The sequence below is a fragment of the Anas acuta genome, chromosome 2 (assembly GCF_963932015.1).
Source record: "Anas acuta chromosome 2, bAnaAcu1.1, whole genome shotgun sequence".
Lineage (NCBI taxonomy): Eukaryota > Metazoa > Chordata > Aves > Anseriformes > Anatidae > Anas > Anas acuta.
The window spans coordinates 53,720,118-53,742,836 of record NC_088980.1 but is presented as its reverse complement, the minus strand read 5'-3'; the positions used below and the strand labels follow the sequence as shown (position 1 = coordinate 53,742,836).

The following is a 22,719-nucleotide window of genomic DNA, read 5'->3' as shown; positions in this document are numbered from 1 at the left end:
GGCTAAATACTATAGAGGTGTTTTTTTATCCCAACAGGACTTGCTTGGGAAAAAACGAGAATGCCTCCAGGCCTACAGCTGGTGGAGAACACCACAGAAAAAACGAAAGAAAAAGAACAAAATAAAACCAGGAAGAATAGAGTTTGTTAGTAGTAGTAGTTCAGCCAGGTAAAAACCTTTTGAAATGAGAAACTCTGCCTTACCTGTTTGAATTGATAGTGAATGCCATCACTGACTTCTCAAATTCCAAAATGGCTGGTGTGGTTGCATAGATGCTAAATGTTGCATTGGCAACATGTGTCTATAAATAATGGTTTATTTGTAGTTGCTGTCTCCCATGATCACTGGGAAGCAGTAGCAAACTAGTCATAGCTCCTTTGAATCGTGGCTGTGGTTTAAGTTGATCATTTTTGTTGGTATTTTTATGCTGCTTTCTTGTTCAGGCAATAAACTATGCTTCTTCTTGAAACAAGCTGTTGCAAGTTGTCAGAAAATGGGTCCTTGTTGCTGAAACAGTAGAATAGACCCAGAGTAATGGAAAACTTTAGATTAGAGTGGTGGCATTGCAATTTTCTATGCAACTCAGTAGAGTTCTGTACTTAGTACTCCTTACAGATTTGTCTCTTTTTTTTTTTTGTCTGATGATAACTAACTGTGAATATAATGGGAATCAGCTATCTTAGTCTTGAACCTTAAAATTGTTCTCTCTCTCTCTCTCTTTTTAAAGACCAGATTATTCAATATTTGTTGGGGAGCTTACTCCAGAAGTGGATGATTTCCAGCTCTATGACTATTTCCTAAAGAGGTATCCCTCATGTATTGACTGCAAAATAGCAACAGACCTGCTGGGATATTCCAGGTAATTCCAGTGCAAATGTGTAACGTTATCAGTGTGTTCGCTTTTATAAGCGATATGTAAGAGCTTGCGTCGGAGCTGTTCCAGTGCTTTTTTTCTGGGGCAGGAAGAGTGAGATTAGTCTTTAGCACTGCTTTTCTTAATAGCACAGATCCTTGAGTGTTTTTAAGAGCTTTCCAGTTAGTTCAGGCAGTTACTGTGATAAGCTTCAACTTACCCATATGCATATCTACATGGGGGGAAAAAAAACAACTAGAAGCTGTGGGAGAAGGAAGAGCTGTGCACTGAAATCAGCGCTGCTGTGTGTCTACTTAGTCATCTGCAATACTGAAGACAAAATAATTCCTACTTCGTTTGGGGAAAAACATAAGCCCTGGCAAATCTTAGGGGGTTGGGGGATGGAACCTAATGTTAGTAGTAAATAAAGTCTAGCAGAAACTACTGGCCATGCAGTGAGTCAAGCAGGAATGAGCGAGTTTGCTGTTCAGACAACGCTGCCTGTAATAGACTAATTCAAGAACCTTCTGAGAAAGCAGATAAAAAAGAATGCTAGTGTTATGCAGTGGTAGGAGTGGGTTAATGCTAACTGATTAACTGCTGTATATGCAGAAATATGGAATCTGATTACTTACGCAGATAGCACTTAAAATGTATTGTTTTGCTGGCTCTTAGCGAGTTGCATCTTAATGCTACCAAGGAACAAGCTTTTTGCTTCTGGCCCAAGTTTTTTAATTTGGTGAAAGCCTTTTCTGTGCATGTGCACATGCCGGAGAGGTTGCTTAAGTAATGGAAGCTCTAGTAGCTGCTATCTTGTTTTTTTGTAGAAGACAGAAATTGAATTCATTAGTTTTGTAACTGTTATGCATACTAGAATTTGTTTTCTCCCTTTTGAAAATTGTAGAGGGTATGCCTATGTCAGATTTGGTGAGCAAGGTGATCAGATGAGGGCACTGCAAGACTGCCAGAATGCACCAGGTCTGGGGGGAAAACGAATCCGGCTGAGCATAGGAATTTCTAAAAGGTAACCAATGAGTTGTGCATTGATACAGTTATTCTAAATAATCAGATTCTTGTAGCTCTGCCTTTGTAAAGTCTGTGGCCCTTGCTGTAATGGCTGTACACAGGATGCAGTCTACAAAACCAAAAATGCAGAAGTGCTATGTTTTGACTCCCTGGATTCATCAACCTGTTTCAGGATGGCTGGGGGAATCCACCTCTTATGTCTAGCCAGACAGTGTCACTTGGGCTTAGCTGCCATTGTAACCAGCCTTGTTTCTCAACAGTAGCAAAGCTGAATGCATTCGTAAATACTTTCAGATTTGGGCCTATATGAAGTAGAAGGGACAACAAGTGGTTTTATACGCTGGGGAGTTCTTGTTCTTAGACCTTTCCCTCTAGTTTGAGAAGAGCACAGAACTAGTTTCCCAGTGGGCTGACAGGAAAGAAGCGAGGGAAAATCTGGGAATGCAGGGAGAAAGCCAAAGGAGTTTATTACTAGAACAAGTGTAGAATACTATTCTTTGCTTTTCATGAGCTTAGGGCAACGGGGAGTTTAAAGTTTAGCACTTCCTGAGAGGGTTTCTTACTCTACTGGCTCAGTTCCATCATTTATTTAGGGCAATTTAGGTCTCTGAATAGTTAAAGAACCGATACCAAATTTGATGAACTCTGATTCAGGATACTGACAAAAGAGGACTTCATATAAACAATTCCAATATGTTCATGAGGTTAGCTTGTGTGTTCTGTTAAACAGTAAAAAAAATAACGCTTCTGTTTCTGTTTAGCTAGCATAATTCTGCAAATGTTGCCTCCTGCTTTAGAACAGAAATGCTCTTCTCCAAGAGAGCACTGTCCAAAATTTCTTTGCCAAATTTCTTTATTAAATTAATATTTTTATTTTGAAAACAAGAATAAGCCACAAACATGTTTTCTCGCTTTGGCTATCCAGATGAATGTCAACAGTATTTTCAGATTTTCCTTCCCTACAGAACTGTATGTAGGAAGAGTGCAGTTGGAAACAGAAGATGTAAGATGATGTATCTTCTGTTTGTTTACTACAGTAACAAGACAATGGATTACCTCTTTATTAGAACTTGTGTAGCTTTACAGTATTGAAACAAGCGTAGGTATTAAAAGACACATCAGTAACAAGTTTCTGAATGGCTGAGTACCATGCTCTCTTAGCATTGAAATATCCAGCCACTGGATTAGTTTCAGTTGTTTGCTTGTTTTGGAAGCTGTTTCAGAATGCCTTCAGCCTGTATTCTTGACAAAAAGCATAGAACTCACTTCTCTGCATCCCCAGTTCAAGTCAGATAAATTGGGCACTGCAAACACAGAAGGCCTGCCTGTACAGAATCAGTGAAGAAAAGTCTAAACAGTGGATTTTTTTTGAATATGCAGCTGGGTTATCTGAACGTAGTTTATGCAGTGTACATCAGTTTTAGTACAGATAGCACTTGTCTTGGTTCTTGTCCGTAGTCTGAAGCTGCCCCGGAGAAAATCTTGAAAGGGAAAGTAGTGAAAACTAATTAGCTGGCCCTTTCTTCTTCAGAACCGCTGTATTTTGTAATTCTCCCACTGGTAAGGCTTCCTACTGGACAACTGTGATTATGTAGTTAAGCAAGACTGACTTCACCTGAGTGGTATACTTGGCAGCTGTTGAATGTTTCATGGACTTTAAACAAACAAAAAACTGAGCAGGTGGAGGTAGGCATGGCAAACTGTCAGGCAGTGTCAGATGCTTCTTTGAAATGGATAATCTGACTCCATTCACTTCTTTCTGGAAATAAGATCTAGTAATTAACCAAACAAAAGACAGAAGGGTTAAGACTGCATCTTTAAAGCAGCTGTGCTGGATAAATGTCTCTGGTCTTAATAAATCAATCTTTAGCAAAGCACAGAGACTTAGCAGCAGCTTGCTTATGCCAACGCTAAAAATACTTGCTATATACAGGTAACAATGTCAAGGCTCTGGAGTTAATCCATGAAAACAATTACTTCTGGTATTGGCAAAGGTGAGGATGTTTGCTTCTGTATAGATGGGGTTTTGTGCTGTGACTTGTAGTCACCTAAGTGACAGCTTTTAGGAAAGCTTCCTTTTAAGCTTTGAAGTACGTAAGCTGACAAATTGTTTAAGTTCAGAACTGGGTTTAGAGTTTGTTCTCTAACTGTATGCAACTTCTCGTGTTTCAGACTGAAAGCAGAATTCCAGCGGTACCAGTCATACAACTATAATGATTATTACCAAGATTATCAGAACTACTACTCGCAGTGGAGTTACGATGCTTATGCTGAGTACAACTACAGCTCCTATGCTCCCTATGACAGCATGCAGGCTGTTGGAGACTGCTCTTTAGGAGATGCTGTAATGGCTCCAGCTCTTTTTGAGGTAAAGATACTGCACACTTGCTATGAAGTATTTTTTGTTGCTATTTCACAGATAATAAGCGGTGCAGATTTGTGTGAATCGGCAAAAAAAAAAAAAAATCCAAAGCTGAAAACATGCTTTCTGCTTACTGTGAAGGTTAAAACAGCAGGTTCCATTCAGAGGTGTTTGTATTTAAGTTTATTAAGTTTGTATTTAAGTTTATTTTAAGCTTAAATATTAAATCCATAGAATTAGTGATTTATACACCATTTTTTGTTCATGTATACCAAATAATGCTTTTGACAGCATAACTGTATACAATTCTGTTCCTGTTCTTCTGATTTGCTTTGCTTAATGCAAATTAAACAGTTGCTGTAAGTGGTCTTATCGTGGTCAGTTTATCAGTTGTGACCTCCAGAAGTGCCTTCTGACCTGTACTGTAATAATTGGCTTTCTTTTAAAAATAAATATGAAATGCCATCTACCCCTGTAGTCGTAGGAAGAAGGAATGGGTTGAGAATGCAGCACTTTGAATCTGATGCTTTCTGAAATGCGTTATGATTAAACTTAGCCTTTTCTGTCTTTCAGGAATCTTCAGTTATGACTGAAATCAGTGATGACCTTATGACTGAAGGTAACAAGGGTTCTATCATTGTGACTTGAGTGTAGCCATACTTGTGCCTTTTAACAGTACAAGCCAACCTCTACTGGATGAAGAACATCTTGAAAATTCAGCTGATGCAAAGGTCAAACCTCTGTGGGGTTGATCTGCATGCAATCAGTTGGGGTTTTAAAGCTGATACGGCATACACTGAGTGCATCAAGGAAAATGGGACGCTGTCAGTGCTTCGCAGCTAGTTTCGTGTAACTGTGCCTTCCTTCCCCTTTGAAAATGATCTAACACAGAACTTTTGTTCTTCGTATTGATTCCACTAAGCAGATTCTATATTAGAAACTCAATAATACGCAAAAGCTTTGTTCTCCACCCCGAGGTAAAAGCTTATGTTGCAGATTCCAAAAGGAGGATTCGGCTTGCTCTTACAAATTTGGTACAAAACGTAATTGTGTCCTGGAAGGTTTGCAGAGTTTTTCACGTGGAGGCATTTTGTGTCAGCGTTGAGAAACTATCTTGTGTAACATCTATTAGAGTAGAAGTGAATTAAATGGCTCTTGGGAAGGTCTCATGGCCGATTATCCTTAAACGTCATCTTTATTCGTCTTTCAAGATAAAGATAATGCAGTCCTAGCCCGTAGGATTCCCAAAAGTTGGAGTTGTGAGGTTTAACATTTTAGAGGACTAAATATCTCACTAAAATAAGTAGGTCTAATAGCTTATTACATATAGCTTAAAATACATCTTATCAGCCATTTCACATGAGTGCTTTTTGTGTGCATGCCTCAGATCCGATACTTGTACTTACCAGGCTTTTATTTTCAGATCCACAGCTCTACTTGGATGTTGATGAAATGAACAGACAGTTTATGGAGACAAGCGAAGAACTCTACGATTCACTCATGAATTGTCACTGGCAACCTCTGGATACGGTCACTTCTGAAATCCCCTCTGCTATTTAAGTGTCTTATATAGCATGACCGTTATGACCAAGGTGCTAAAACTACATTTCTTCTACGTTATTCTAGCTCATAAGTTTTAAAGCACAATGATAGGTTGTTTTTTTTGCTATGCTTTTGACAGTTTCTGTAATCTTTTTGTTCATCACTCTCTTCTTGGAGCATCATGAAATCATGTAAATATTCTAGAAATGTAAAGAGTTAAATGGGGTCTAAAGATAGACTTGCCTGTGTAAATAAAAATTTGTTTCTGCAAACCTGCCAGCAAGGGATTTACTTGTACCTGTGTGCAGCACGTTCTCTTCTGGCTTGTGAAACTTAACAAGGTAGTAAGGGTATTTCATCTGCCTTTATTTTTATATGGGTGTTAGGACACAAGCAAAATCTCGTTTTCACTTGTTTTCCTGGTCACTTAGGTAAGTGACAAGCCAAGCCCTTCATGTGCTTGCTTAGATTGGAAGTGTGTATGGGAGACACTTACAGGCCTTCCTGTGGAAACAGCTGTCTGCTCCTTCCGGCAGGCTGCTGGCTCTAACTGTACTGCTGATATCTGCTAGGTCAGCTGAAATTGGCTTCTAAATCTGGTATTTTAAGCATATGGAAGCGTAGACTTGAACTGCCGTAGCTACAAACATCCCATGGAACGAGGATGAAGTCTGTTGGCACTCTGCATCAGCATTCAGCTTTCCCTTGACCTTCTTACTGGTAGACTTCTCGGCTGACTTACAGCAAAGAAGTTGCTGCAATATAATACATATTCTTAACCTAACAAAAAAAATCTTGGAGAAAACAGCTTGCTGGCTTAAAGAAGGAAAAATAACACCAGGAACAATAAAAAAAATAATCCTAGTAACAGCTCCTTAAGTTATATCCTCTGCTACTCTCTAATTTCTCTGGTCTTCATTCATGGTAATGAAGTTTATAAAGCTTTGGTAGAAGGATGACAGTATTCAAGTCAAAGGAGACGAGAGCAATGAGGAAAGCTTTGCTTGAAGCTAGAGCAGTCTTGCAAGTTGCTGCCTTTATATGCTGTTCTCATCTCGAAGGGTGTAGAGTATTTTCCAGTCATAGGGACTCCATAACCCTATGAGTATTGAGAAATAGTTGCTAATTAACAGTGTATATAATAATTAACTGAGGCTGGAAACAAAAGAATATTCTTCCAAGAAAAAAAAGGAAGCAGAAATTACTGTACTTAATAGCTGTGGAAGCTGTTAAACCTAGCCGACACAGCTTTGGTACTGCCCTGTGTGTTTTGGGGGCAATATAAACCATAATTACTGTGATGGCAGGTAAGAATCAAATTCTTATGGCTTAGTGTAGTTAGGGAAAGTAGCAGTCGTAAGCTGGGTGCTGTTCTTGAATGTAATACAACTTCTCCTTTGTGACTCCTCAGTACTTAGAGGTTACTTCTAGCTGATCAGCAGAAACAGCTTCTGTTTGCTATTAGCTGTTGGGTTTTTGCTAGGAGTGTTTTCAGTCCTGAATTGAAATGACGACATCCTGAAACAGAAAAGGCTTTTGGAGTGTTACAGGAAACATGTTCTTCGTGGTTCTAGTGCCGGTGTACATGTAGGAAGAGACAGAAGGCAAGGAACCTCACGTAGGCGGAGGGGGTGAGGTGGGTGAGGTGGCATCACAGTTTGAGCCGTTGCAGTTAGATCTTCCCAAAGCATGGAAGCAATGTGGCGGGGAATCAGGGGCTTGGTGGGTTGCTTCCTTGTGTGAGCCAGTGAGTCTTTAGAGGGGCAGATTAATAAGACAGGAGTTAGAGGTGGAATAGATGAAGCAAAGAAAATCTGTCTGGGAAAAGGGTTGTTTGTATGTGTATTTGGAATTGTTTCAGGGGATTGGGCTGGGGCAGATTCAAGGTAATAGATGCAGCCTCCTTGAATTTGGATGGCAGTGCTGAAGCTTCAAATCCTTACAAGGTTTGATGCCACTTCAATTGTAGTGCGATTTTTTTTTTTTAATCTATTTTCTTCAATGTGAGCAGCAAGGCAGCTTCCAGGTGTGTGCCTGCTTTGACATGGCTTGCTTTGCATCACCAAACACAGTAGTTAGGTTGCATCGAGTACTTTGTGGAAACACTCGTTGTGTTGTCAACTGAAAAGGTAGTGCTACAGATGTGTTGGCCCAGCAGAAACAATGTGAAGTATCAGTGCTGTTTTTTGGCCTTTGAGAGGCTGGTCCCTAACATGTGACTTGTAATGAGGGGCCCACATAGATAGACGATTTCATCTAGTCTGACACTGTGGTGGTGTATGACCCAAGCCTATAAACATCAAAAAATCAGGCTGTGGCCACCCATTTTATGCAGACTTTGCCTATTAAGGTCTCTACTGTACAGCATAGAGACGTGCACCTTCTGTTCTGGACTAGATAGTGCAGATACCAGTTTTGTAGTTCAGTGAATGAGGTTGGTTGGGCTGTTTGTTGTTCAGAGCTGAAAAATGTTGGGAGTGTATTCTCGTGTAGTCTACATAAATGAAAATGATGAGAGGAAGAGAAAGTTGATTGCAGTCTGTGTGCTGCTGTTACAAAGTAGTTCTCTGACGTCTTTTTCCCTCTCCTGAGATTTATTAGCCTATTTCCCTTTCCTGTTAGGAGTGCATACCTCGATTGGGATGGTGTGTGCAGTGCAGGTTCTTTACTGTAAGAGCACAGTGAATGCCAGACTTCTTCCTGCTCTGCCGTGTTAACCATGAATCACTGCTTCCTGAACTTGTGTTTGCATCAGAACTGCTAGAATGCCTTGTAGAGTCTTTTTACTGGGTAAACTTCGCAGCTGCAGTTACAACTTCCAGCCTGTATTAGCTCAACACATTGTATTGGTGCCCACCATCGCTTTGACAAAGATGGGATTGCAGTAGGAACTTGCTTTCTTTCTTCTTTTTAATTAAACAAGTCTTTGAAGCAACTCTTCTAAAACCACTATGCTTCAATTCAAGTTTTCTGTTTTACTTAGCTGAGATGTTTTTTTCTTCCAAGCGTGATGAAGTTTTCTACAAGAATATCCCGTAATGATTTCATAAGCTCTTTTCATTGTACCTAGCTGCAATAGAAAGTGCTCAAAAACCTGTTGTTTTCTTCAAGAATAGTAGTGGGGGTTTTCCTGCCCCTTGTCTGGTAAGAAAGGCAGTAGGGCAGCGGTCTGAGGGGCTACTGATCCTGTCATCAGTGAGCCAGAAGGCAGGAGTCCGAAACGGGTTAAAAAAAGTACTTAAAAGGATACAAAAAGAGTAAATGGTACTTAAGCCACGAATGTTTCTTTTTGCAGGGATGCTCTGGACCAACCGCTTCTTTCTAGCGCTACCTCAAAGTAACTTGCAGATAGAACTCACAGGGAAGATTGATCAAATGGTGATGATCGCTGTCATTCTGCTGGACACGCATATACTTGCCTTTCGTTTTGGCTCATTTTTAATACCAATTAACTTCAGTGACTCACGTTAATAGACACCGTTTGACTGCATCGGCAAATATTTCTGAGTCATGAGTGTCATTAAAGGCCCGTCACCCTATGGAAATCCTTCTAAATAAGAAAAATGGAATTAAAATAAATAAATAAAGCAGCATTTGAACTTATGAGCAAACATAGCGTAGCTGCCTTTGACACTGATCTGGAGGAGAAAAATCACGTTATCTTAATAGGGTTGCCTTAATAGGTTTGGTGTAGGTGAGGGAGGGAAGTGTTTTTTGTTGGCCCAGCTGTTCCATGTCCAATGCAGGAGGGGGCTGAGAGTGATTCCCTGAGCACGTTGGTGTGGAAATCAGTGATTTCACTGCCCGATGCGTGTTATTAAGGGCACAATGTGTACCCCGTTACCACTTTCATTTATTTTCTGTGGTGAAAATCCGTCACAGCGCCTATGTTTCCCGTGCCACATGGTAGAATTCAGCTTCCTGGAGCAAGGCGGCCACGAAGCCAGCCTCAAACACTGCGTGTGCTTGGGTTAACAGTGTGGGGGCTCCTGGTGTGGGGGTTTTTTTGTTACTGGTGTGGTTGCGGGTTATCGGTGTGGGGGTTACTGGTTATCGGTGGGGGGCTTTTTTGACGAGCACTGTGGGGTTGTGGCGCTGTCCCACCCCCGGCGCGGTGCTGCTGCACCCCAGCCTTCGGCACCACGGGGCGGGGAGGCTCCGCGGCCGTCTTTTAGCCCCGTTCTCGTGCTGTCCGGGCCGGCTTTTCTTCTGGCGGCCGCTCCCCGAGGCCGCCATCCCTGAGGTGAGGCAGCCCCGCCCCGCTCCCCTCCCCGTCCCCGTCCCCGTCCCCTCACTTCGCGCTTTCCCGCGCGGCCCCGCCTCCTCCTCCCCTCCCTCCCCTCTCGCGAGGCCGGGGCCGGGGCCGGGGCCGGGGCCGTCGCGGGCGGGTGACGCGCGGCGCGCACCGCGCTGACGGGAGCCGCCATCGCCTGCCCCAATTGGCCGCGTGAGGCGAGCGGCGGAGCGGGGAGGGCGAGGGACGGGACGGGACCGGGACCGGGACCGGGACCGGGACCGGGCGGGGGGCGTGTGACGGCACAGAGCGAGGGGCGCGGCGGCATGGCCTCGGGCGGCCCAACGGCCGGCGGCGGAACGGCCGCGGAGGGCTCGGCCGGCGGCGGGTGCGGCGGAGGCGGCGGCGGTGGCGGTGCGGCCGCGCCGGAGCGGGAGCCGGAGCCGGAGCCGGAGCCGGAGCCGGAGCGCTTGGAGGAGGAGGAGGAGGAGGAGGAGGAGGAGGAGAAGTTGCTGCGGCTGGCAGCAAGATGAAGAGGCGGCGCCACCGTTGGGGCGCCGCGAGGGCCCCCTACCCCCGGTTTAGGCAGGTGAGGAGCGGCCCCCACGCAGCGGGCCCTGCCCCACAGCGCCTCGGTTGCCCGTGTACTTATCGCTCAGCCCCTTCCTGACCCCCTCACCCGCCCCTTTATCCCTTTAATTGCCCTGTACCCACCTCCTTATCCCCTTAGTTACCCGCTCAACTGTCCAGTTACCCCCCCAGTTACCCCCCCAACCCTTTACTAACCCCCCTTAGTTACGCCTTCAGCCCCTTCCTGACCCCCTCAACTTCCTCTTTATTCCCTTAATCACCCCCTACCCACCTCCTTATCCCCTTAGCTACTCCCTCAACTGCCTAGTTACCCCCTCAACCCCTTACTAACCCCCCTCAGTTATCCCCTCGGCCCCTTACTGATCCCCTTAATCACCCCCTGCCTACCTCCTTACCCCCTTATTTACCCCTTCAGCGCCTTACTTTCCCCCTTTATTCCCTTAATCACGCTCCAGCCACCCCCGTACCCCCCTAGTTACCCCCTCAACCACTTAGTTACTGCCCTTAGTTACCCCCCCTAGCAACCCCCCGCAACTGCCTAGTTACCCCCCTAGTTACCCCCTCGGCCCCTCACTATCCCCCTTATCGCTTTACCCAGCCTTTTACCCCCCTCCTCACCCTCCCTTTCATCCCCAGCCCACTGCCCTCAGGACCTCCAGGGCTTTCCCCACTCCCTGCACCCCGCCTCGCCCCCTCGTAAATTCTCTGCACGTTACCTGCCAGGCTTTACTTCTCCTTCATGCGGGAGGGTCCGGTAGGTTGACGGTGAATGCAAATTCTGTAAATTCAGGGTGTGAAAATCCCCGTGCTGGAGGGGGGACACGCTGAGATCCCTGCCAGCAGCTCATTGCGAAGAAATGTCAGGCGCCCAGAGAGGTGCTCTGCAGACGCCCTCTGCACGTGTTCGTTCAGCCAAAACCTCTCCGCTATGAAATCAGCAACGTAACTGAGTATCGTATGCAAAGCCGAGGGAGCACTATGCATGGATAGCTGCTCAGTTAGGTTTTTATCACTCGCAGAAGTGCCAAGTCCCTTACACCGTATATTGACAATCAGTCTAGTCCATCTAAAGCTGGCCTGGAAGGGCAATAAAACATTCCCCACGCTTACAGAGCAAACATTGAAACCTCGGGCTTCAGCAACACGTTAATGTTGAAAGTGTCGTATCTCGCGTGTGCCGACGCTGCGTAGGTAACTGATAAACCTTACAGGTGAATTAATAATCAGCGGAGATGGTTTTCCAACTTTGCTATTGCCTGTTATCTCTGGGTGTTTTCCAGTAGGTTTATTGAAGCAGTGTGCCAGAGCAAAGAGGTGCTTGGGGATATCTGGGGGATTCTGCACAGAGAACGGATGCTGCACATCCAACGCAGATCAAATTAACAGCAACTTATCGGGGAAAAAATTGTAATGATTTGATAAATAGGCAAACTGATAGACGCTATACATGTGCGTTTATTATGTTATTTATTATAATATTATATTGATTAATATTATTTATTGTAGCTGATAACTTTGTAGCCATATGAACCGTGCAAATGCCCGTCACATAACAGGATGAACTTTGGGTAAATAGCTTGCTTAGAGCATTTGTCAATTGATTTCAGTTTGTTTTCAATGTGATGCCCGCTCTGCAGAAGGCTCTGTGCTTTAATGTGAATTGTCTCTCTGTGACGCAGTTGGGGAGACACGAAAGCGATGGAGGCGATTTTAACATGAGGTTATACCTCTGATTCTGATCCCTACCGGCTGTTTTTCTCATCCTTCCCCCTACAACTTTTGTCAATAAGTCAGTTTGTAGAAGTACTGAAATAGATCTGTTTTGTGTGCTTGTGATCAGAATTACAGCCCACCAAACCCTCCGTCTCTGATCACTAAGCTCTGAAGGTGCCTGGGCACTAGACAGTGTAGTTAACAGCTTTGAAGTTCCTGGGATATCTAATTTACTTTTTTTTTTTCTTTTTTTTTTTGCTTGCTTGTTGATAATAAATGATAGAAAACAGAAAAGTATGTCCCTTTTACGGGGCTGGTAAACTCGGCCCCACATGTACACAATTTTTGTCATGTTGTTTAAAATAATTACTTTCTTTGGTAGAGAACTTGACAAATTTGATTTAGTGTTCTATCAGTTTGTCCTCAGTGCTGAGTGAAGCAGTGATGCTCACTTTAGCCCCAAAGTTTAACTGAACTGTACCCACAATGCTGAATTAGGGAACAAGGTTAAGTAGGTGAGGCGTATTCAGTGCTATAAAATTAAAAATAAATAAATAAATAAATAAATAAACAAAACAACACATAAGTGGTTTTGGGTACTTTGTGTATTCTGTATCTATTCATGTAAATCTTGAAATAAATTTAACTTGCAGTGGATGAGAGAGAAGACTTCGCCTGTGAAACAGCAAGCAGAACAATGTGGAAGGTATGACATTTATTCATTTAAAACTTACTTGAAGGAAGAAAGAAATCTCCTTTTCAGTACAGTCTGCATGCTTGCCTTTTTGGAAAGGTGGTGACAGTTGTCAGTAAAAGGAATGGGAAATGCAAGGAAAATTTTGTATTTTGAGGGAACAGCGAAGTCCAGATTGTGTTTGAAGACCAGTGTAACTTTGAGAAAATTGTTGCTTTTATGAAAAGAATGAAGATGAACAATAATAAAATGACTGATACATGACTGATACACCACCACTTTTTATGCCAAGTTTATCTTCTGAGTAGGATGTGAAGATGGGAAACAAGGCATGCTATAATGCTGTATCCACGGAAAGGCTCTGTGCTTTTGGAGGCCTAATTTTTTCCTTCTCTAGGAAATAGGGATCGTTTTGTAGTTTAACTAAATCTTTAGTGTTACAAATTTTGCTGTGACAGCTATTTCATAGTTTGTATGTCAGTTTATTTATAACAAAACAACTTGTCCCTCTTAATGTTCCCTAGGGGAAAAGCTATTAGTTTTAGCTAGTTAATTGCTGGGAGTTTGAAAGCTCTGTCCTCATGGAATGATTCTTTCTGAAGTATTCTTTAGAAGGTAAAGTAGGCGAAGTGAGTCACAGGTTTTTTTCTTTATTTTTTAAGCAAAAACCTGGAAGAAGATTTATTAGTATTTATTTATTTTTAGTGCTCCTTTCATGATGAAGTTAATTGTTTGCTCTGAGTTCACATGAAGACCCTGTGTTGTTTAGAATCATTTGAGGCCAAATGCTAACTCATCTCTAAAATAAAAAAAGTAAATCCAGAAGAATTAACTGAATTTCTTCTTGAGGAGACTGCTTTGTGTTATACTGCTTTCTTGGTTTAGGATGTTAATTAATGAGTTAGTTGGTTAGGGTTAGGATGAGTTATCCTCCAGATAATATTGATGGCTTTCCCTTCTGGGCAAATGGTGTTTGGGGTAATAACGCTTGAGTTAGGACATTTTGCACCCTACCTTTTTAGGGGGTTGCTCTTTTCCAAGAACAGTAGCGGGGAATTTTGCTGACTCTGCTCATCTGCCAAGCAATTCTTATGTGACCGTGGGCATTCTTTGGCTTGCAGAAAGAACTCAACGTTTTTGTCTTGGCATCTAAAAGTTCGACTTCACAACCACCGCCTTTTTAGGGGTGGAAGCGACTGGCTTTAAGGTTCTGGTACAGGTGCAAACAGCTGCTGGGTTTTAATTATGTTTTTTTCAAACTGTTCTGAATTATCTTTGTTAGCACTCCTTTCTACTTCTCCATGTAGGAAGGAGATCCAGAAAACTCATACTGCTTTTGATTTTGTTGACACAGTCCATTGCAGTGCCCTACCTTTTGTTTGTAGAGTAGGTAGTGGTGGTAGTGTTTTTTGTGGTGCTGGTCTCTGTTGGGTGCCATGTTCTGGAGCAGGAGCACCACAATGATCTGCTGGCAAGAGTCCCTTTGGACAGCTGAGTTGGAATATTCAGTAAATCTCTGGCCCACCAATGCTATATATATGTGTGTGTGTGTGTGTGTATACATCTATATATATATATTATTTATTTATTTTTTTTAAGCCTGAGTCCAATTGCAGATCAGACTCTCTTGAAGGGTGACAATTGTCTTTGCCCCCTTGAAGCTGACAGGTGTTAACAGAAAGAGGAATATGGGCTATTATGGGCAAACGATACTTGTCCGAATAAAGACCTATTCTGATGTAAGACTCTTTTTCAGTGTTCTAATTGATTGACAGTTTGGATTAGAGAAAAGTCTGAGCATATGCCTTAGGGATCTGTCTTCCTCTATGCAGTCAGAGTGCTAAGCAGGCTGTTGTCAAGTATTTGACAAGTTTAGACCAGTTCTCCTCCTCAGTCTTCTGGAAGTTTGAGCTGGTGTCTTCCAGTGTGATCTAATGCACTTTTGTACTTCCTGATTGGCTGCAAGATAAGCTTTGATGTCACAGTTTTTCCAGGCAGACTTCATTTTCTTGCCATAGTGCTTTTATTAGTGCTATTCCCTATTTCACTTCTGGTTTGGGATATTTTTTTCCCTGTTTCCACTGAGATGAGGAAATCTTTCTGGTTTTGGTCTAGGCTTTTCTAAGTAACAGAAAAATGCCTTTGTGTGCCTTCCAAAAGGGATCTCTATTCATGTCTGAAAAGACTGGAATGTTGGCACACCCAAACACCTCTGCTGTTGCTGCTGATGGCCACATGAAAGCCAGAGCTGCTTCTGAAGCTTATGCTGTATTACCTTGCCACACAAGTCTACGGCCTCTCTGTTCTATCATAGCTGTTGGCAGCGTGTCCCGTGTGTGTATGCATATGAGCACTCTTTCTATATTTTCGTGAGTTGTTCTTTTATATCCCTGCAAAGATGCATGTTCATCGCAGAATCAGAGAACCAGTCCTGTTTAAAGGAAGCGTTGGAAAATAACAATCTAAATCAGCTCTTCTGTTTCAGGTCTTCTGGCTTAGTCGTTGTTCCCGTATGAATGGTGCGCTTATGTATGTCCTTTTCATTGCTGCTGTTAATAAAGATTTTCCGATTTAGAACATCAAGTATTTACCAGCATTTAGCAACTTGTGAGACAGCTTTCGTTTTTTCTGATTAGTAGGTCTCGATTCTAGGACTAATAACAGCTATAATGTCTTGAAAAAAATGGTCTGATAATTTTTTTTTTCTCTTTTTTTTTCTCCCAACTTCTGTACTGTTGTGTGACCAGCTACAGAAATGTGAGCGGTGTGAAATGTGAAACTACGAGAAATGTGACCAGCTACAACTTCGGTACTGCCGCATCCAATGGTCTGTCCTCAGGAATGAGTAGTGGAGGTGGCAAAATGAGAAGGGAAAGAGGATTACACTATTTATCCAGATGTGTACAAGAAAAGGTAAGTGACTCTTAAATTAATTGCTGTGACTGAGATTGCTGAAGTCAGTAGCTAAGTGTGTCAGTTTTATTGCATCATAGTACATTATAATAATACCTCTTTAGTTTTGCATGATGTTTTCCTGGGGGTTTCAGAGCAGGCTCAATGGCTCTAGCCACCTCCTTACCCCCTTAGTTACCCCTTCAGCGCCTTACTTTCCCCCTTTATTCCCTTAATCACGCTCCAGCCACCCCCGTACCCCCCTAGTTACCCCCTCAACCACTTAGTTACTGCCCTTAGTTCCCCCCCCTAGCAACCCCCCGCAACTGCCTAGTTACCCCCCTAGTTACGCCCTCGGCCCCTCACTATCCCCCTTATCGCTTTACCCAGCCTTTTACCCCCTCTCTTTTTTTTTTTCCCCCCTAACCGCAGGAGGGATGATCAGCAGGGTACCTAGCTCACGATTGTCAGCTTGCTAATATTATTTAACTGTAGGTCCTGGGGTTTTGGTCGGGTGGGAATTCTCTGATCGTACCCGATGTGAGCTGCAGAGTCAGTCTCCTCCAAAATACAGCAACAGCTTTAGGAGGCTCTTGCAAGAGGAGGTGCTGCTGCTTTTTAAAAACTATTAGTTAAAGCGTTTGTTCAGAATGTGGTAGACCCTACTTCAGCTTCCTGTTTTGCCTGGAGCGATCAACCTACATCTTCCACGTCCCAGGCAAGTATCCCAGTCGTCAAGCTGTGTGTTATCTTCAGTTCTCCTGGTTGAGGCCGTGTTACTATCCAGAAAAAGAACGCATGATTCACTGAGCCAGAAAGAGGATGGATAAGAAAATGTTGCCCTCCAAGAAAGGAGACGTGCAGGTTCTGGCCTTTGGTTTCAGAACTTTGTGCTCGTTTAATGTTAGATGTTGCTTACAGCAAGCATCCAAAGCCTATCATTTCCTGCCCTTTTCTGCCCGTATGCCTGATGACTAAACTTTAGAGCCCCGCTTCGTTATGTTTTTGTTTGTTTGTTTTTAAATCTAGTGCCTTTTTTAAACCGGGTGAAATAGGAGAGGTGAACAGACGCTGTCTGGAAGAGAGCACTCGTGACTTGCAGCTTGTGTAGTGTCCTAGGAGATGGAGATACGGATACAGATTGCCCGACCAGTGAAGGAACTAAGCTGTGGTATTTTCCCTTCAGGGCTACCATCCTGCCTTATAAAAAGGGCACCATCAGCAGCTGTGTTATTAAACTGACAACAAGTAACAGCGCTGCTAGGTACAGGTAGTATAGGCTCACCCACCCCGAAGGTTTCTGGGCTGGGAATCCTCAGAAACAAAAAGCTTTCTGCATTTCTGGGTTAGGCAGTCTGGGAGTAGAATTTAGGAGTCCTTCCTGTGGACAGCTTTCTTAATGGCTCTGTGCTGATTGCACTGACTTGAGATAATGCTGGGCTTGGCGTGCTACCCATTTCCTCAGCCATTTCATGCTGAAATATCCATCCTGCTTCTGTATGGTGTAAGGAGCCTGGGCACCTGGGTTAAAATTGCATCTGTGCCCTGAGAGCCGAGCACGTGAGGGCGAGGGAGCTGCTGTGTCCAACGCCGGGCTTTCATCTGCAGGATGTGGCCAGAAGTGCTCCGAAGTGCTGGGTTGCCCCAGCCATTTAGGTAGGCGTTACTCGCGTGGATGCATGATTGGGATGAGTGTTCGCATTGTTCACTTATTAAGCAGCTTCCCTACAGGAGGAGAAGAGGCTAGCTTAACTTTGGGGGTTATTTTTTTTATTTGATTATTAATCATTCAAATGAAAATGTCAGAGAAGTTTGACTCTCTCGGGCTTTTAAACTCGTGCAGGCAGATTCAGGCATGAGAAATCAATAATTAGTTCTACCTGAAATGTTTCTTTAACCGTTCGTGTTAAGCTTCACATCAGAGCTTTTTCATATTGGCTGTCAGATTTGTAGATTGAAGCTTCTGCTGGCTTTTTTATTTTTCTTACACGTGCATATGCCAGTGCACACTCGTAACGTAGATGTGCTCCGCTGGTATACAAGAGAACAATCCAAACATTTTCCTTGAAGAAACCAGCATAAGTTGCTACATGCTTTTAATTGGTCTTATGCTTCTGGTGTTACCAGAAAGCCACTCGTTGAATGTCCCGATGAGATAGCACCTCTGTCTGATGGGCGAGTTTTACAGAGCCATGTGAGACTGCAGAGCAGTTGCAGGATGAGGAATTTAAACTCTATGCAGCAATGCCTAAGTCATTACATTCTCACCTGCTTCTGTCTTGAAGGTGGGCCAGTTGTAAATGATTGTTTGATTTATGCCTGGGATTTTCTTGGCGTGCAGCGACTGCAGGCAGTGGGCAGAAGGAGTCTTGCAAGCTGCCGGGTTTATTTTGGGAGGAAATCTTGAAACTCATGCTGAAGAGTTCCTAGAATATCCTATTGAGTAATGTAAATTAGTTCATGTTAACCTGAAGCAGGGAAATACTAATTTATAAAACTCTGAAATGTATTAAACAACATCCATAGGGAGCTAGCTATGCAAGTGTGACTTTATGGGTTTAATTCTTATCGACAGAATTACATCTTGAAATCTGCTGAGGTGATTGTGTTAATATTTATATGCATCTCCCTGCTCCTTCTGGTGTAGGAATAAGTTAGCACTTGGAGCTAAGTATTTGTAGCTGTTAAGAGTTGCTTAAACTGTGTGTAAAGATTCTTTTAAATGAAGGGGCTGGTAACTGACTGCAGAGGTTTTGTCTCTGTCGCAGCAATATCAAATTGTATTGGCAGAACAGGTGTTGAAAGATACAGCTTGGCTTTTTACTGCCACCCAAAGCAAAAAACGTATCCTGGTGGGGAAGAACTTTCTAAACTGGGATACTGACGGTTTTCTCCCATTTAGGCTGGCAGTCCTGTCAGCGGTACCACAAACTGCAGAATGTGACTGCTATACCGTTTTATTCCTATTTTTGTTGCTGTCATGACAGTGTTGGGGAAAAACAATAGCAGTGAGCGTTGTCTCAGGACAGAAGATTTTAAAGCGGATGAAATAAAGGCCTGTGTGAGCTGGGACACCGCACGTTGCCTTCATTTCATCTGCTGGCGGCACATCACTTCCTCTGCGTTATTTATTCCTCCAGCCGGTAATTAGCGCTGGTTCTTGCTCCCCTGCTGTGGAGGAGCTGAGCTGCTGATTGAGAAGACTGCGAGGAGAGAGTGCAACATCTCTTTTTGCTTGCCGAAAAACAGTTTTTTAGTTTTTGTAAATGGCAAGGTTGCCCTCGAGATCCCAGCTAAGAGACTTTTCTCTGAGCTTGCTATTTCCAGACCACTTGTGAGCAAGTCGTCTCTTTTGTTAATGTGGTACAATTTTCCATTTTACTCTCGTTGAACTGCAAAACTGCAGAATTTTTTTGCCATCTTTTTGATGTTCTGTTTCGTCAATCCAATATTTATTGTGTAGCTATCGTACAACTAGGAAACGTTGGGTAGTCGTATTTATGCAGTCACGATAGAAGCCGGGAGATGTTCCCCAATGTACCTCTCGTGGTACATGCTGCTAAGAGAACATAACAAAAACTCCTCTGTGCTTTTTGTAGCATAAAATACGTGTCTGAAGCTCAAGAATTAGCGTCTGTAATATTTTTCTAATTCAGAGGTTTTTTAGCAATTAGGCAAAACTTTTATTACTTTTTATCTGTTAAATAATTCAGCTCTTCAGTTTCGTGACCAACGGCCCTACCTTTGGGCACGTTTATTATTTTCCCTTGCACAGTTCCTTTGTGCTACTACATTCTGTATTTTTTTTACAGTGCTTCTTAAAAGCCTTGACCTGCTTTCTCCTTATGCCTAGGCCCTCCAGGTCTTACCTACCTTTTTAGTGAAGGTAGGATTTAAATACACTTCTATAAGGCAAAGAGATAGTAATTTTGCTAGCCACTTGAAGCTAGCATTCTTCACAGCTGTTTGTCACCACGTCTGGAGGAAGGCTAGTACTCCTTCAGCTCTGTTAGGGACTGGGTGAGTACTCTCTGAACCCTTTCAAGCCAAGTCGGTTGGGTCATCTTAAAATTGAGCCAAGGTGAGTATGAACTGGCGTGTTTGACTTTGCCTGAAGCGTAAGTCGTTTTGCAACTTGCTGATACAGTATTTGTCATTGTGGTATTCTAGGTTGCTTTACAAAAATACTTATTAATGAAAAGAGCCTCTCAACTCTATTTGCTTTTCTGTGTTGTTGTGGGCGAGGTTACAGATACCTTCCCCTCTTTTGACAAGCAGAGATTTTAAGTATTTATTCTGCTCACTGTCTAGGAATTAGCACAGCACTAAAGTGGTTTTGTTAGGGCAGTAACACTGACGTTCTGGGGGGCAGTTTCCTTTGAGGTTCTGTAACTTATAACTGCACTTTGCATTTACTTACCGTGTCTGTCATTGTGTGTGTTTGGCTTGGTTGCGATCGCCAGCTGTTTTTTAAAGTAAGCATAAATTCATAATAAGCTTTACCTTTGCTGCAAAAAAAGTGCCTGCTCGTGTACGAGCAGCATGCACTAAGGTCCTACAGCTATGGTTTTACCACATGTGCCGGCTTTGCAAAGACCTGTGCCAGCAGAAAATGTTCATTGTCCTTGCCAAGGTTGTTTATGACTGTCTCCACAGCTCTGCTGTTGGAAGGGGTTGTGCGAGTGTGTCCTGCAAGCTCGCTGACTTTGCTGTTAAGCTATAGCTGTGTTTTGAATCAACCTTTTCCTGAAGCAATTGGGTCTCAGGGCTCCTTCCTCTGTTAGAGGTGCAGGTCTGGTGATCTCCAAGACCAGCCAAAGATGCAAGCTGTTCAACTGTGCCAGATGCAGGATAATTCCAACTCTGCAATTGTTTAGTATTTGTTATTAAACTTACCTTACAAAGCTGTGGATTATATAGAGATTTGCAGATGTCATAGCCTAGGGTCACTAAAAAAAATCTCTGTGCAACAGCAATTCTTGGTTACCCATAAGAGAAAAGTATTTAGAGTATTTAGTATTTACGTTTGTGAGTTGCTCTTGGTTCTGTCAGCTGAGCTGTGGTGAAAGCACGTGGCCGGAAGGATGTTGCTGCCTCCGGTGACTGGAGGTTACGGCCCTGCAGCTGAGGTGAGCCTGCATCACCTTTGCAGCTTCAGAAGGTTAGCCCTGAATGTCAACAAATGTAACCCTAGCTGCTGCTGCAGCTAACGCAGCTGTGTCTGAGACTCAGCATTTTAGCTTCTCTTCCATCTTGTTAGGGAGTGCATGCAGCAGGGGCAAATGTAACACGCTTTAAAAAAACTCTCGTGCCCTAGTTAATTGCAGGGTCTGCTGATGCGGTTGCATTGTGTGGTGTAAGTTACACGCTAGGCAACGTCTGTGTGTGATGCTTTGAAAGTAGGAAAGGTTTAGTTTTGCTGAAACCTAATGGGAGCGTAGAAAATAGCTGAAGGTGACTCTTTGGTTACTTGGTTTTAGCTTGCATGTTTGAGATAGTTTATAAGAAAAAGTACTGAATGTACGACAGGCTTGACATAATAGCGTTTTGCAAACCCGCATAAGCTGTTGTCAGCTCTGTTTGTAGATCAGCATGGATAGGAAAGGTCGTTCAGAAGGAGCGTAAGAGTACTCTGACATCTTTTATATACCCCACGGTTATTTAAAAAATGTAATTCCATTTCTCGTGTTACAAAATGGTGATTTACTCTGGAGTGCTACTGCGAAGTGCCAGGACTTACATTTTGTGTCAGGAAGTACTTCAGTTTGTGAGATGTGTTTCAGGTTACCTGTAACGTCTCTTCTGCACTAGAAAGCGTTGGGCACGGGGACGATGAGCATCAAGCAGTGAGCTGCCCTCGAGTGGCATTTAACCATCTTTTAGAAGCTGTTGTGGGACTTGGCCTGCCCCTGCTTGTGTTTGACCTGCAGAACGTGTCCTCCCGCCTGCGAGCTGTAGCTTGCGAGTGCTTTTAGGCAAAGTGGCACCGAAAATATTGTTTAATTCATTGCTGGGAGTCAAGCGTGTTGTTGGAGGTAGCGGATCTGTAGCATGTGGTGTGCCTTCGTATGCACAGATTGACTTAGAATAAGTGGGGGGAATAGGGAGTTTGCCGTTTCTTTTGGCAAATATGTTTGTTGGTGGTGAACTGCTGCAATGAATTGTGTTTTACTTAATGGAGAATACCTGGAAGTAAGATAGGCAGTTTAGGCATCACATTGTCGACTTAAATCCTAAATATAAAAGTATGTTACCATCCATCTTGCTAAATCTGGTAACTGCTAATGGCCCTGTAAAGACCATCTGGTGCTATGGGCAGTGTATTTCTGGATCATCTTAATTCTGAAAACTTTGAACTTCTTGTCTCCTGGGTTATGCCAGAGTCTGTTATCCTCATACCAGGTATTGTTTTAGTTGTCGTTGTGCTTGTTGAGTCAGAATAATTGGTTTAGACCGTGTGGTAAGGGAAAACCGAATCTGAACTGCATTTTGTTAGTGCGGTTCTACAGACTGGCTTTGAAACTTAGCTGCAGACACGCTGCATATGTGAAGCAGTCTTTCAGTAAAGAATAGTAACCGTACTTATGCGTCCCTTCTTGGGTTTAAGAACACACTCGCCTAAGACTGCTCCTGGGTCTTAAACGTTTGGTTTTGGTGCTGATAGGTGTCTATCTCAAAGTGTAGCACAAAACGTGCGCTCAGATCTACAGCACCACCACTGATCTCTGCTGAGGATTAGCGACAGCCTAAAGTAGTGCTTTTTACCAAGAAGGAAGGTGTCTTGTGCTTTGCACCCTCTTTTGAAATGTTGT

The 22,719-nt window shown here is 43.2% G+C and overlaps 3 protein-coding genes across 17 annotated transcripts in view; 2 read left to right on the top strand and 1 right to left on the bottom strand.

The window, feature by feature from the left end:
• The window catches only part of LOC137851614 (tRNA selenocysteine 1-associated protein 1-like), a 69,616-nt gene that overhangs the window by 3,821 nt on the left and 43,076 nt on the right, over nt 1-22,719 (top strand). For 3 of the 5 annotated variants that reach the window (XM_068672908.1, XM_068672909.1, XM_068672907.1), the window contains 7 exons: nt 38-168; nt 728-859; nt 1,758-1,877; nt 4,052-4,247; nt 4,815-4,860; nt 5,665-5,833; nt 9,079-9,386. In XM_068672908.1, coding sequence (XP_068529009.1) covers nt 38-168; nt 728-859; nt 1,758-1,877; nt 4,052-4,247; nt 4,815-4,860; nt 5,665-5,801 — 762 coding nt within the window. In that variant the 3' untranslated portion in view covers nt 5,802-5,833; nt 9,079-9,386. Of the gene's footprint in view, nt 1-37; nt 169-727; nt 860-1,757; nt 1,878-4,051; nt 4,248-4,814; nt 4,861-5,664; nt 5,895-9,078; nt 9,387-22,719 lie in introns of those variants that run through there. The other 2 variants (XR_011093297.1, XM_068672910.1) reach the window with 2 other exon arrangements.
• Nucleotides 2,464-22,719, bottom strand: part of LOC137851611 (nuclear pore complex protein Nup153-like) — a 76,767-nt gene continuing 56,511 nt past the window's right edge. The window contains exon 4 of the transcript XR_011093288.1: nt 2,464-3,533. The gene's annotated coding sequence lies outside the window, so the exon portion shown is untranslated. The remainder of the gene's footprint in view (nt 3,534-22,719) is intronic.
• LOC137851605 (nuclear pore complex protein Nup153-like) overlaps nt 9,539-22,719 on the top strand; it is a 41,659-nt gene continuing 28,478 nt past the window's right edge. For 5 of the 11 annotated variants that reach the window (XM_068672871.1, XM_068672872.1, XM_068672875.1 and 2 more), the window contains exons 1-4: nt 9,539-10,606; nt 12,975-13,027; nt 15,501-15,530; nt 15,772-15,928. In XM_068672871.1, the coding sequence (XP_068528972.1) occupies nt 10,547-10,606; nt 12,975-13,027; nt 15,501-15,530; nt 15,772-15,928 (300 nt within the window). In that variant the 5' untranslated portion in view covers nt 9,539-10,546. Of the gene's footprint in view, nt 10,607-12,974; nt 13,028-15,500; nt 15,531-15,762; nt 15,929-17,055; nt 17,564-22,719 lie in introns of those variants that run through there. The other 6 variants (XM_068672879.1, XM_068672878.1, XM_068672880.1 and 3 more) reach the window with 4 other exon arrangements.